The 15,543-nt window shown below is 41.4% G+C and overlaps 1 protein-coding gene across 1 annotated transcript in view; it reads left to right on the forward strand.

The window, feature by feature from the left end:
• Positions 1 to 14,738, forward strand: part of LOC128059980 (fatty acid desaturase 2-like protein FADS2B) — a 42,019-nt gene extending 27,281 nt beyond the window's left edge. Inside the window, exons 5-12 of the mRNA XM_052652205.1 lie at positions 1,055 to 1,180; positions 5,211 to 5,271; positions 7,882 to 7,955; positions 8,117 to 8,214; positions 9,845 to 9,941; positions 11,833 to 11,912; positions 13,156 to 13,281; positions 14,678 to 14,738. Of these exons, the coding sequence (XP_052508165.1) occupies positions 1,055 to 1,180; positions 5,211 to 5,271; positions 7,882 to 7,955; positions 8,117 to 8,214; positions 9,845 to 9,941; positions 11,833 to 11,912; positions 13,156 to 13,281; positions 14,678 to 14,738 (723 nt within the window). The remainder of the gene's footprint in view (positions 1 to 1,054; positions 1,181 to 5,210; positions 5,272 to 7,881; positions 7,956 to 8,116; positions 8,215 to 9,844; positions 9,942 to 11,832; positions 11,913 to 13,155; positions 13,282 to 14,677) is intronic.
• Positions 14,739 to 15,543: the final 805 nt, after the last annotated feature.

Consider the following 15,543-nt stretch of genomic DNA (forward strand, 5'->3'; position numbering starts at 1 on the left):
ATTATACTATATTTACTGAAGATGAAAGTGAACATCAAAGGGTAGATAATTTTCCCAAACCACACAGATGCATTTATACATCCAGTGGATGCAAGTAAGTTGATGTGCTTCCAAATCCTTTTCTCTGTTAAAACCTTAAGATTTTCACTGAAAGAGAAAAAAGTCCCAAACAACTTAATCAGAGATGACATGAGCTCGGCATCAACTAAAATACTTTTATTCTTTCATATTTAATGAGATCACTGAAGCTTGAACATGTGATGATCAGAGGCAAGCCCCCATAGGAGATGACTTCAGATCCATGATTCTTTAAAATATTCATTGAAGTAGGAACCCTGGGGCCATTTTCCCCCCAGAACTAATTAGTTTTAGACCTGAAGTTTCTTTATTTATAAAATAAGAAGTGTTCTATCTGCTCTACCTATTTCATGTTTCTTTTTAAAAGGAGGACAAAAAAAAGAAAGAAAGAAAGATGGAAAAACATTTCATTTCAATGGTTTTTATTCTTCTTCATTATCAGGAGTTGTTTTAACCTGGAATTTGTGTTCCTGGGTAAGATAATTATTTGCTGGTAAGCTTTTAGAGCCTCTAGGCAATGAATCATTCTGTGACCCAGGAATGAGGGGTGGCGGCATGTTCCAGGAATCCATATCCTAATTAAACTTTGGAGATGTAGGCAGAAAACTCTGATTGTTACTATTCAGACGCTGGTCAGGTCCGACTCATTGCGACCTCATGAACACAGCACACAAGGCCTCCCTGTCCATCACCAGTTCACAAAGTCGCTTTTTTCATGTCCATTGAATGGGTGGTATCATCCAACCACCTCATCCTCTGTCATCCCCTTTTCTTCCTGCCCTCAGTCTTTTGCAGCATCAGGGTCTTTTCCAGTGAGCTGGCTCTTCACATCAGGTGGTCAGTATTGGAGCTTCAGCTTCAGCATCAGTCCTTCCAATGAATATTCAGGGTTGATTTTCTTTAGTTTTGGAAAACTCTGATAATGAAAGATATTTCAGGAGAGAAATCTTGCAGCTAATGAATGTTCTCTTCTCAGGGCGTATCTTCAAAATGGTGGAATAACCGGCACTTCCAACACCATGTAAAAACAAACATCTACCCCAAAGACCCAGATATTGACACAGGCCCACTTCTTGTTCTTGGAGATTTACAACCTGTCGAGGTATGTTTAGAAATCCTAAGCACTAGAGAAATGTTTTAGGAAGCAGTTCTTGGAAAGGTTTACGCCTTTGTCTTGAGGAGATCATGCTGGAGATTCTGGCTTCAAGTGTGTTATCAGAGCATCTCTTTTTAAGTCCAGGATATAGATTTTATTTATTTGTTAGTATAAATTTATTTATTTTAATTGGAGGTTAATTACTTTACAATATTATTTTGGTTTTGCCATACATCAACATGAATCTGCCACAAGTATACACATGTTCCCCATCCTGAACCCCCCTCCCACCTCCCTCCCCATACCATCCCTCTGGGTCGTCCCTATGCACCAGCCCCAAGCATCCAGCATCATGCATCAAACCTGGACTGGCGATTCGTTTCATATGTGATATTATACATGTTTTAATGCCATTCTCCCAAATCATCCCATCCTCACCCTCTCCCACAGAGTCCAAAAGACTGTTCTATACATCTGTGTCTCTTTTGCTGTCTCGCATACAGGGTTATCGTTACCATCTTTCTAAATTCCATATATATGTGCTAGTATACTGTATTGGTGTTTTTCTTTCTGGCTTGCTTCACTCTTCATAATAGGCTCCAGTTTCATCCACCTCATTAGAACTGATTCAAATGTATTCTTTTAAATGGCTGAGTAATACTCCATTTGTATATGTACCACAGCTTTCTTATCCATTCATCTGCAGGATATAGATTTTAAATAAGTGAATCTGGTGTTGTAAGAAAAGAAGAAAATGTGGAAGGAATGACTTCATGATCTTAAAAATCATTCAGGCTAAATCACATAGAAGGCATGGCAGTAAATCATGAAACATCTATATATCTAGTTATGTCAACTAATTCTAGCTGTTGGAGGAAACTAAGCTGTTATTTTTAGTTTAGGGTCGTTTTGGTTCATTTATACATGAAACTCAGCTCAAATGCCTCATAATACACAGGACCTCGCCTCTAATTCAGATTTCTTAAGGACAAGAAAAAGGAAGGCAAACTCCAGGATATCTCAGCTGTTGACTTTCTTAAACCTCAGCTTAAAAACCAGCATGTAAGGATTATTACCAAGATTTTTAGAGTCTGCTTTCAAGATAGAAGGCAGAAGGATAACCACAGAAAGGTATCTTTCCTTGAGAAGAAATGATGGATCCTGAGAATTACGTGCTTAGGAAGAGGCTCTGTTTCCTTCTGGAAGAATTTAGGAGCTTTCTAAAAATAAAGGAGTGTAGCTTGGTCACTTGCTGTGTGGACTTTGTCGTAACCAGAATTGTGCAACTTTCTCAAAATAGGTTTTCCCAGTTTGGGAAGACAACCTTCTTCCAATTAGGGAAGAGTCTCCTGCCAAGATATAAAGAAAATAAAAGAAAGAAAGAAACCTTGACTGCATTCTTCAGTCAGTTGTTCTTCACAATGACTCCACAAACAAGTCAGAGCTCTCCAAAGTTTGCAAACACCTAAAGTGAAGTCGTTCAGTCCTGTCTGACTCTTTGCGACGCTAAGGACTGTAGCCCCCCCAGGCTCCTCCACCCATGGGATTTTCCAAGCAAGAATACTGGAGTCGGTTGTCATTTCCTTCTCCAGGGATCGAACCTGGGTCTCCCACATTGCAGGCAGACTTTACAGTCTGAGCACCAGGGAATCTCTGTGAACTCCTCGGCTGATCACTAAACTTATGACACTTTGACTTCTCTCCTCAGTCCCTCACAGCAATGGAGATCTGTCTCACTGGAGTTCGTGAGGCAGCCTGGCCCCTCCAGAAGTCCCTCCTGTAGAACTGTATCCAGTTCACATGCTGCTTCTTCACAGAGGATGGAGACATCATCACTCCTCCATCATTCGAGAGACGTATCCCTCGAGCAATTGGTTTCTGTTTACTATAATTTCAGAGCCAATGCACACCACATTACTTACAATCAGTTATCTCTAAATTCAGCTATTTTACAACACAACTAATTCTGATAAGCCTTAAATGTTTCCATTCTTCCCATTTTACTGTCAGTCTTTCTACCACTTTCTTCAAACATTCATTCCTTTAACAAGTATTATTTAAATCCTCTAGGCCCAGGTCCTGTGCTCATACTCTGGAAAAGTTAGACTTCTCCTTTGGAACCATACTCATAAATCAATCCTTCACCTACGTTTGCCAACTCTCCAGAATTCTCCACCAACTCCCTCTTTCAAGTTTCCTACCACTTAAATATCCAGAAGCTTGGGAGTAACTGCAAATAACTATCGTTACTTTATCACCATGACATTTATTTTTATTTATGATAGTAAGAGAACCAAGGGTCAAGTCTAATATCTAAACAACAGAAGAAATATATAGAAGGGAAGGTGTCAAAAGAATGGGAAAAGCAAAAAATTAAACACGGCTCACAGTATTTTAACTGAACATAAGGTAAAACTATAGAGGGGGTTTGAATTATTATTTATTCATTAATTCCTTCAACTAAACGTTTATCAAGTGTCTCTTAGGTTATAGAGTTAAACCATTACTTCTATGCCTCCTCTCAAGATATTTGCTGCCTTTGTGCATTTGGGCACAGACTAAATTAACTAAGAAGACTCCTAGGAAATGACTCAAATTCCCAGTGGTAAGTTTATATATTATCAACCCTTAAAATGAGTAAACCACAGCATGAGATCCATGATGGAATTAAAGGATGAAAGATGAAGTAGATACCAGAGTTATGACTATGTGTTTTATAATGTAACTATTCAACAAATCTCCATTAAACAGATGAATGGATACAAGCAGACTGAGCTTCAAACAGAATTCTAAGCACATAGGTTGAAGAAGACCTTGAAAACTTATCAGAAATATTTCTCCTCCATCACCATTCTATTTACACCAGGACAGAAATTTTAAAATGGCTCCCATGAGAATAATAATAAATGATCAGTTCACTTCAGTTCAGTCGCTCAGTCGTGTCCGACTCTTTGTGACCCCGTAAATCGCAGCACGCCAGACCTCCCTGTCCATCACCAACTCCCGGAGTTCACTCAGACGCACGTCCATCGAGTCCGTGATGCCATCCAGCCATCTCATCCTCGGTCGTCCCCTTCTCCTCCTGCCCCCAATCCCTCCCAGCATCAGAGTCTTTTCCAATGAGTCAACTCTTCGCATGAGGTGGCCAAAGTACCGGAGCTTCAGCTTTAGCATCATTCCTTCCAAAGAACACCCACGGCTGATCCCTTTCAGAATGGACTGGTTGGATCTCCTTGCAGTCCAAGGGACTCTCAAGAGTCTTCTCCAACACCACAGTTCAAAAGCATCAATTCTTTGACGCTCAGCCTTCTTCACAGTCCAACTCTCACATCCATACACGACCACAGGAAAAACCATAGCCTTGACTAGACGGACCTTAGTCGGCAAAGTAATGTCTCTGCTTTTGAATATGCTATCTAGGTTGGTCATAACTTTTCTTCCAGGGAGTAAGCGACTTTTAATTTCATGGCTGCAGTCACCATCTGCAGTGATTTTGAAGCCCCAAACAATAAAGTCTGGCACTGTTTCCACTGTTTCCCCATCTATTTCCCATGAAGTGATCGGACCAGATGCCATGATCTTCATTATCTGAATGTTGAGCTTTAAGCCAACTTTTTCACTCTCCTCTTTCACTTTCATCAAGAGGCTTTTTAGCTCCTCTTCACTTTCTGCCATAAGGGTGGTGTCATCTGCAAATGGAATAAACCATCCCTGCAAGAATTGCCCACATTTAAATAAAGAAAAAGGCACCACAATATTTCCTTCCCCTTCAGTTCTGGTTCCTCAGTGCCTTCACTTTGACAGTAAATGAAATCTGACCAGATGGCTCTTTCCATAGAGATTCTACACACACACACACACACACACACACACAGAGACACACACGCACACACACAGACACACATATGCACACACACATGCACACACACACATACAGACACACACACGTGCACGCACACACGCACACACACAGCCTTGAGTATAGTAACAGAAGTCTATATTGTTCTTACTTGCATTCTATCCTCTCTCCATTCAGTATGGCAAGAACAGAATCAAATTCTTCGACTACGAGAAGCAGCACCTGATCTTCTTCCTGGGTGAGTCACCAGAGAGCCACAATCCTTATCACCCCGTTTCCCGGAAGCAAACAGCTGTCGAGCCAGAAGGCATGACTGAAATGCTCCCACAGAGAGACGATCCCAGGCCTTGTGCCTCAGAAAAGCAGCCTGTTTTATTTCAGACTTACTGGGGTGGAATCTGAAGAGGAAAACAGAAGAGTGATTAAGCATTCTTAATGGGCATCTCATCACTCTGGCTACTGTACAGGGAAGGTGATGGTCCAAGAAGGATGGGAGGCAGGATGCCAATCAAGGGGTCTGGTGTCTGTGACTCTTGTCCTGGATAACTAAATGCAATACTTATCAAGAAGAAAAGGACAGTGGTATATGGATAGGGAGGAAAAACAGGAAAAGAACGCTCAAGCACTGACAGTAGGTCCCAGGAAAAGCAGAGTCTCATGAATAAAAGCCAGCTGTAGAGCTTCTGTGTGGAAAATAGTTGACTGTTCCCACAGCTTACATACAGCTGTAGAAGGTATTTTAGTGGACAGATACACACACACACATACACACATGCACACATTTAATAAGACAGGTCGGGATATGTTCTAGGCTTGAGAGAAAATAGAGTAGCTGAATAATGCTAATAACAATACAAATATTAGAAGCAAAAGTGTTTTGCTCTTAACCAAGTCAAACTCATGATTGCTCACGAAGAAAAGTTTAGGACCCCAAAATATGCTCATCTGAAACACGCTTACTCATTTGGAAAAGAAACCCAAATTAGGAAAGATTCCAAACATTTCCTATAGATCAGTGGTTCTCAACTAAGAACATTGCTGCCCCCAGTGGGACGTTTGACACCGTATAGATACTTTTTTGATTATGGCAACAAAGAGGGAAGAATGGTATTGACACCCATGGGGCAGAAGCCAGGGATGTTATGAAATGTCTTATAGTACACAAACAGCCCTGAACAATAAAGAATTATCTGACCCTAAAATGCCAACAGTGTTAAGATTCAGAAACTGTTACAGATGATCTGGCTTGCCCACACATTGGCCACCAAGGGTCATCTGTCTCATGCCTGACCGGGATAGCCTGTAAGTCCATTTTCTGGGACACGAGGCTCAACCACCACTGCAGCCTCTTCCACGGCTAGAATTCTGGGCATTTCTCCTAATGCAGTTATTCCCTTTTATAACCAAAAAGGGTGTGGAGGACATTGGTGCCCCAGTTTGAAAGGGAACTCTTCCAGCCCAGACAGACGTATATTCACATAAGAAAAAACTGTTGGGGTCTCTTATCTGAACTCTCCTCCTGTGTGTAGTAAACCAATACAGCCTTAGCTTATGAGGAATGGATGAATACTGTAGCTCGCTGCAGAATGCCCAGCTTACAAACCACATCATCCTCAGGAGCTGTTTCATTTTGTCATTTTCTTTCAAATGTCTTCCACGTAGTATGACAGATACAAATGAGTCATACTCAACCTGTCAGAGAGAGATGAGGCTTGACACTTCATAAAGGTGGCGAGACAGCTTTCATGCAGATTCCTGTAGTAGGGAAAGGTAATTCAGTATAGGCTAAGCTCAACTCTCCAGAAATGAAAGGTGGGAGACTTTTAAAACACTGGGACATGCTAATGGGAATCAGGGAAAGAGGATAAAGGGAGGGGAAGCTGGTCATGTGGTTAAGCCACATGTGGCTTCTCACTGGTGCTTATCAAAGTCAAACTCCTACCCTCCCAGAGGCTGCAGGACAGAGCCCAATCTTCAAAGATTGTATTTCAAAGGGATAACTCCCAAGTCCTTGAGAAAAACATTTCTGGGTCAGAGAAGATCCATCTCAGAGGGACAGATTAAGAATTTTATAATTGTAAGTTTTCTAACAAATGATTGAAGAAAAGGAGGTCAGAAGCCTACTGAACAAGCAGTAAGTTCTTTAGACAGTCTTGAACTTTCTCACGCAGGGACTTTAAGGTGTCAGTGTCATCCCAGGAGCATGACCTTAAATTGTTCTTAGAAACTATTTCTAGCATTTGTGTGAGTTTCTTAGTGTGTAGGGTGGAGAAAATCATTTGTGCTGACAGTTCACAGACTCTGAAAATCTATGGGTCACGTTTGAAGCCTAGTTAGGATGGGGACTCAGAGCATCTGACTAAATTTTGATTAAGAAGAGAGTTGTCAAAATCTGAAGGGTCTCCATATGACTCCTACCTGCTCCAGGCAACTTCACTGGTCCTGGGGGAGATGCAGGTATGCTCTGTATCTGCCACCTCAACATATTGTGACAGGGCCCAACATGAAGGATCGTGACGAATTGAAGGATTCCAGGGACCTTGAGAAAACTTGAAAGCTCACAGCAGAAGCCCTTCCAGGATGCCTTCATGGAATGACTCAGATCTTCAAAGCTTCCCTAGTCTCCTTAAGGGAGCTTGAACCAAAGTCCCGGTTCACCCTCAGAGGCTCTGAAAGCCCAGCAGCATCCAGGATGTGGTTGTGGGTTTCCACCGTGCATCCTTCTCAGGGGCAATACTCCGGGGGCAGCATGCTAGGAGATCACCTCCCGCTAGGGATCAGTCTGCTCATGTGTTCACTATCTTCTTGTTGTTTTTTTTTTTCTTCTTCTTCTTCTTCTTTTTTTCAGTTTCCCCCTTTCTCATACCAGTATATTTCAACCTGGAGTCCATTCTACATATGTGCCACAGAAGGCACTGGGAGGTGAGTAACTCGATTCCTTCTCTAGAGCTAGATCAGGCTGGTAGAAAAGGGGAAGGGTAAATGCTTGATCCTTTCCAGATGCAGCTTCCTTGAGTATAAGGATATAAGACTTAACCAGTTTTATTTCCACTAGCTTAACTTTCAAGCACTTCTTTCTGCAGGACATTGCCTGGGCCATCAGCTTTTATATCCGCTATTTCATCACATTCGGTCCTTTCTACGGAATCTTCGGAACCATGGTGCTCATATATTTAGCCAAGTAAGAAAACAATAATATTATCCTACACTTATTGCCTGGATGGTCCTCTTACCTTTCTTACTTGATCTATTTATGATTGGCAAAGGTTTGCAGTTTATGACACCAGACTGCATTCTTGTAGCTGAGACACCAAGAAAATGTGGGATAAAACAGCTGAAATAGTTGAATGAGTTTCTGGGAAACTGCATTTGCCCAGTCTTGCCTGTTTTCCCACGTGATTAATTCCCAATTACAGTATAGTAGTCCCTCAGCATCTGAGGAGGATTAGTCCCTGGACCCACCTCAGTTACCAAAATCCAAAGATATTCAAGCCCCATAGTCATCTATCCATATATGTGGTTCCACAACTGTGGATTCAAGCAACCACTAATCTTGTAGTACTGTGTGTTTTCTTAAAAATATCCATATTTAAGTGGACCTGCATGTTTCTCAAAGGTCAACTGTATTCTGCCTGATCACCAAGTCCTTCAAACTGTAATCGAGCTGGACATCATAATTCTTACCAAAGATAACAGAAGGCCAATCTTTTTAAATTTATTTTACAACTACAGATTTTCCCCAAATCAAAATGACTTTAAACCAAATAACCCTCTTCAACTTCCCAATGTATTCCTTCCTCATTCATTTGCATTACTATTAATAAAATAACGGTAGCTACTATGCATCAGGCAATTTGCTAAAGGCTTTACCTTGTGGGCTTCCCTGGTGGCTCAGACAGTAAAGCGCCTGCCTGCATTGTGGGAGACCCGGGTCAATCCCTGGGTCAGGAAGAACCCCTGGAGAAGGAAATGGCAACCCACTCCAGTATTCTTGCCTGGAAAATTCCACGGATGGAAGTGCTGATGGGCTACTGTCAATGGGGTCACAAAGAGTCAGACACAACTGAGCAACTTCATTCACTTCACATGCATTATCTTATTTGATGTAATCAAAAATGCACACCCAGGCAATGTAGATAGTATCAATTTCATTTTTCTGATAAGAGAACTAAAGTTCAGAGAAATTAAATCACTTACTCAAGAGCAAATAAGGGCCAGCAGCAGTGCCAAATCAGAGCTTGTACTCAGCTCTATCTGATGACAACAGCCAAGCTGTTAATCAAGTTGCGTATATCTTTAATTTGTTGTTGCTTTAGTCGCTAAATCATGTCTGACTCTTTTGTGACCCCATGGATTGTAGCCTGCCAGGCTCCTCTGCTCTGGGGATTTCACAGGCAAGAATACTGGAGTTGGTTGCCATTTCTTTGTCCAGGGGATCTTCCCAACCCAGGAATCAAACCTGGATCTCCTGCACTGGCAGATGGAATCTTGACCACTGAGCCACCAGGGGAGCCTGACCTTCAGTTATCTAGGTATCTTCTGAGCCTGGCACCAATGCCGACAGAAAATACTGGGGACACTGCTCTGGTCCAGTAGGCTGCAAGACAGGTAGTGTGACTGAATACCTAGTATGCCATCTTTAGATATGAAAGGTCTGCAGAGATGAAAAACAAAAAACCACCACATGATGGAACCTCTGAGTCACTGCCATTTCCTCTACTGCTCAGCCAGATCTGCCAGTGGTTATGCAAGCCCAGTGACTGGAACTTAGACTCCCCAAGGAGTGATCATATCTTCTTGTTCTCTTAAAGGTTTTTGGAAAGTGTCTGGGCTACGTATGTTACCCAGATGAGCCACATACCAATGAAAATAAGCAAAGAGGAGAACCGAGACTGGTTCAGCTCTCAGGTAATAATGCTGTTCCGGGAAAACATCCACCAAAGCATTCTGATTACTGTCTGATTACCTCAAATAAAGTTTATTGGAGGCTTGCCAGGGGCCAGGCACTAACTGTTTTGCATGTAGCTACATGAGATGTAGCTACATGTACCTAAATACTCGGAATATTCCCACTTTGCAAATGATAACATTGAGGTATGAAGAAGCTGCACAGCTTGTGCAAGATCACACAGCTAAGTGGCAGAAGCAGGTTTTGTTTATTTATTTGGCCACACTGTGTGGCAGGCAGGGTCTTAGTTCTCCTACCAGGGATCAAACCTCTGTTGAGCACACAGTCCTAACCAGTGGACCTGTGGAAATTCCCTAGAAGCAGGTTTAAAACCTCGGCAGTTTGATTTCAGAACCTTGGCTTTTAACCAAGGCTTAATAAACTACAGTCCAGTGACAATCTAGCCCAGTTTTTGTTTTATTTTTTTAAGTTTTATTGGAACACAGCCACACTCATACATTACATATTCTCTATGATAGTTTTCATTCTAAAACAGCAGAACTGCGTAGCTGTGATGCAGAATTGAAACATTTACTGTGCGGCACTTTACAGGCAAGGTTTACTAAACCTGCCTCAACATGATACGATCTTTCAATGAATCTCACACTCCTAGAATAACAGAAGGGAGAACCCTGGAATCCCCCTCATTTCATTGTACAGATAGTGGGGCCCAGAGAGGAGACTCTGTATTCTCAGCAAGCATGCTGTTAACGATTAAAAGATTCATGACCCATGCGGAATACCACTGCCTCCTAAGCCTGACACTGGCTATGCCGTGATTAACTGGAGAATCCAGTCATCATACTGCTTCCTTCTCCATGCTCATTTGCAAATTCAGTGGACATTCCACACAGTAGTGATTCTCAATCTTTTTGGTCAAGAAACCACTCTGAAAACTTATTGAGAACATCAAAGAGCTTTCATTGCTGGAGGTTATATCCACTGAGACTTACTGTATTTGAAATTGAAACTGAGAGTTTTTAAATATCTGTTAATTAATTTTTAAATAACACGATTAAGCCAATAAAGGTTAACATCAGGGTGATTACATCATCCCATGTTTAATAGCCTCTGGAAAAAACCATGCTATAAGCTTGCATGAATGAGAATAAAAAAAGGCAAATACTGTCTCAGAAGTATTATGGGGATCATTTTGACCTTGAAGATCCCCTGAAAGTGTCCTAGGGACCCCAAGGTGCTCTAAAGTACACTCAAGGAACCCTGACATAAAGCAACTGCAAAAATACCATTCAAAATGGCAACAACCCTAACAAGAATTAAATCTTAGAAAGGCACTGAATAAAAGTCACATTCATAAGCATTCTAAGTAGTCTGAAGAATCTTATTTTGAACTTTGTACAAAATAAAATACATTAGATTAAAAAGGAAGCTACTTGTATATATTAATAAATGTATTTCTATGCACAAAACTCTTGATTTAAGCCCTTGCATGCTTTATTCCCCATTTAGAAGTCCTTTAAGTCTATTCTGTGGTAATAATATTCAAACTCCTATAATTTCTATGAGTCCTACAATCCCGCTTCCATCTGCCAAAGTCCTTACCCATGATACCTTAGTCTTCTGATTTTGAGGGCTGATAGTGACTTAGTCCTCTCAGATCCTATTCACTTCTTCATATCTGTTGCCTTATCAATACTTCTTAGCAAAATGCCTATTTCCTTTATAATTGTAAGGTCCCTGAGACCTGGGACTTATTTTTATCCCGCATGGTTTGTTACATAAAATACGTACTCAATCAGCACTTGTTGAATGATGGATAAACAAAAGAATAACTAAATATCTTGTTTGATATGGGTTCATTTATGTCTAATGTAAGCTTTTTCTTTGCAGGTCTTGGCCACCTGTAATGTTGAACATTCCTTTTTCAATGACTGGTTCACTGGGCACTTGAACTTCCAAATTGAGCACCAGTGAGTAAGAGAAATAGTTTATGATAAAGGGCAAGGGCTGTCACTAATAACCACCATCCATAGAGTCCAGAGAGGAGCAGGAGACTCGCAATCTTAAGGGAAAAAAATGAACCAGGATTCTCTAAAGGATGCTATTTTTCAATTAACGACAATGATAGATAAGGGAAGAAAGAAATGAAGGAAGTGTCACAATTGCAAGTAAATGGAGTGAAATCTTGGAAAAGTATCAGTGACTCAGTTTCCAGATTCCTATGGGCTTAGGAAATGGTGATGTCTTTGCATTTTCTTTGTTGGCAAAACCTAAGAAAAATCAGGACACTTGAGTAACCAACTTGTGTTCAAACTTAACTATGCTATAATTCAAATATTTACTTATCTGTGTCTTTAGAGCCAAGTTTACAAAATAATTAATGAAGTGGAGTCCCTGCTGCAATTTATACATGGTATCTGCAAATACTTTGCCAATGGGTCAGTTACAGAGAGGAAATGGGTAGTTCACACCTTGATGCATGTTAAAACACTGAGAGTCAATTTCCCCAGAGTGTCAGGGGAAAGGCTTTCCACATTCTCTTTGTCTAACCATGTGAGTCTATGATAGTCAAAGAAAGAACAAGACCTTTATTTGTTCAAGGAATTTTTTTTCATTCTCTCTCTCATATTAGGGCTTGAAAATTTCAGCAAAACAAAACAGAAAGATTCTTACTCACAGTTTCATCAAAGGAGAGGTTTCCGTCCGAGACGATCATCCGGGAGACTGATGAAAACTCGGGATTAAAAGTCCATCTCTCCTCCCTTCTCATTCCTTTCCGGGGACTTTGAGCTATGTCCCATTACTTAATAAACATTCATCTATTCTTGCTAGGAAGGTAGAAAGAGAGACTAAGACAGAGATTAGCAGGGGCAGGGTGGGCAATTCAGTATTTCCAGTTCTCTAGGTAGTTCTAAATGGTAGAAAGTTCTAAATGATTTACTTTCATTGGATCAGGCCAAAAATAACAAGTTGATGGAGCTAAAACATATTCTCTTAGTTCTTCCTAAACATCTGCCACCCACAAGGCTTGTAGAGGTTTAAGGGATAAGATGAGTCTGGCAGCAAGTTTAATTTCCCAGAACAAATGTATTGTGCAAGGTCAAGGTTGGGTCTGTGTGGCTGATACCATTTTATTTTGTAAAAGGGGAAAGGGAACTTTGGGTTTCTCCTTAGGTCTGAGAAGTTTTATATCTCCTTTCTCTGTTTCCCTAGCCTATTTCCCACAATGCCACGCCATAATTATCACAAGGTGGCACCTCTGGTGAAGTCACTGTGTGCCAAGCATGGACTACCATATGTGAAAAAGCCCATGTTGAAGGCATTTGGAGATATTTTCAGGTAATAACAGTCCCTCAACCCACAGCTCTCATTTCCCTTCACTCTTGGTCACCAGACTCTTCACTGCTTTATGAATCATTCAGCCAATAGCTATTTATTAAGGAGCATCCACGTGCCCAGCATGGACCTGAGGCTCAGTACGGAACAACACTAACACAGAAATGATAACAGTCATTCCTACCATTTACCTGCTGCCTTCTGGGTACTTCTTAGCAAAAATACCTTGACACCCTACTAAATTTCAAGCTTCTTATAAACCAGGGTTCTGCATTATTTGTCTTTGTATCGCCCACAGAGCCTTGACATGCTTTAGAACTTAACCAGTGGGAGGGACTCTCAAATCATCTGGTCCAGGGTTGCAAACTAAGATGCTTGCAGGGTCTGGTGGGACAGGCAGGCGTGACTCTTCCTACAGGAACTGAGAATCCATACTCATCCTGAAGCATTCACAGTTCCCTGGAGGATCCTGTGCTTGTCAAATTAACTGCCAAAACCTTGGCTGCCATTTTTTTTTAAGATTAGGAAAAAGAAAAACAGTGTCCTATTAATATGGATAAATCATGCAGCAAGGCTAGACCTAGTCACATCAGATCCCTGAAGAGTGGCCCATCTTCACTGTCTACCATTGCCCTCCTCCTTTCCTGCCCTCCAGATATCTGACCTCCCTACAGTTGCCACAGAACTCCCTGCCCCTTGCCATGACCCATCCTTGGTCACCTTCTCTTCTACCGGAATAATCTTCCAACTTGCCACCCGCCTCCTGTCACCTTCTCAAGTTCCATTCACTCTCCAAAGCTCACCTGAAAGGTCTTTTCTTCATCTCAGTCCTCCCTTGCCCCCAAGACTACACCTGTAGAGAAGAAGAGAAATGCTTGGTTCTCTTCATGTCTGACCTTTATCACAATCATGGTTCAAGAGCATATTGGGTAATACGTGTTTCCCAATGCAGACCAGGAATTCCAGGTGGACAAGACTCTCATCACTCCTATTCACTCCTGTATCACCAGAGCCCAGAAAAATATTTCCCTTTTTAAAGTAGGTGAGGTAGGTGGGTACAGAATGAGTTGGTTTATAGTTATATGATTTATCTTATAGAGATTCAGCCGAGCTTTTTCTTTTCATACTGGAGAAAAGGGAAATGATGCTTTGGGGTACAGAAAAGCATGCAACAAAAGAAAATCTCAATCTCCTCCATATAGAAAATGTGAACTCACCTTCTAAAACATAAGTCAGAGTGTATTTGACTCCCTCCACCGGGCAAGATAGAAAGAGGCCTTTCAGATATAGCTGAAAATGACAGCGTTGTAAACTATTAAGTAAAAGAGCAAATGTTCCATGAAGTAGCTCCTTTGACCCGAATCTCACCTACTCATGATTTTGTCTGCACCTCTTGCAGGGCCCTGAAGAAGTATGGAGCCCTCTGGAAGGAGGCTTACTGCACACATTCAGAAATATAATCCAGATGTGCTGGTGCTAAAGAGAAAAACCACAGGCCCCAAAAGTGTCACTTGTACTAAAGCCCATGATACCAAACCTCTATAATACCTGACAGAATTGCACTTAAAGCCTTCCCCAGAAATACAATCTTAATCAACTAGTCTGGAATTTTGGGGTAGGCAGTGTGGTGATAATCTGTTGCATTCTACCCCTTCTCCATTCCTGCCCCTGGCCCAGCAAAAGATTTATCTGCATGATAAAACCCTTGTAATCCCTCCCCCCTCATAAAAAAAAAAAAAGGTGTCTGCCCCAAATATACTTTGCTGATGGCTTCCTTGCCTTTCCTTTCTTCCTATAAAAACCTTCCATTTGCACAACCCCTCAGAACTCCCTTCTGCTTAATAACTGGGATACTGCTTGATTCATAAGTCATTGAATAAAGCCAATGAAGTCTTCAAATTTACTCAATTGAAGTTTTTTTAACAGCTTGTTCAATAAACTTCCCTGAGGAAGACATGAAGGCCTATTACTTTCACAATTTCCCAGATCACTGAGCATGGCGTTCGAATTCAGATGATCAATCCTGTGGATCATGTCTGCCCTCTGCTCACTGGCCACATGGATAAAGATGGCTTAACTGGGCAGACTTCCATTTAAACTAAATGACTCATGAGAGTTATGTTACAGTCCTACCTGAAATTCTTCAATGGATTCCCATTGCTCTTGGAATAAAGTTGCAATCTGCAACCTGGTGATTGCCAACAGACTACCAGCATTGGCCCTCCTCCAGGAGCCCTGCCCCACCTTGTATAGTCCCTCCCTCAG

Source organism: Budorcas taxicolor, chromosome 15 (genome assembly GCF_023091745.1).
Source record: "Budorcas taxicolor isolate Tak-1 chromosome 15, Takin1.1, whole genome shotgun sequence".
Classification (NCBI taxonomy): Eukaryota; Metazoa; Chordata; class Mammalia; order Artiodactyla; family Bovidae; genus Budorcas; species Budorcas taxicolor.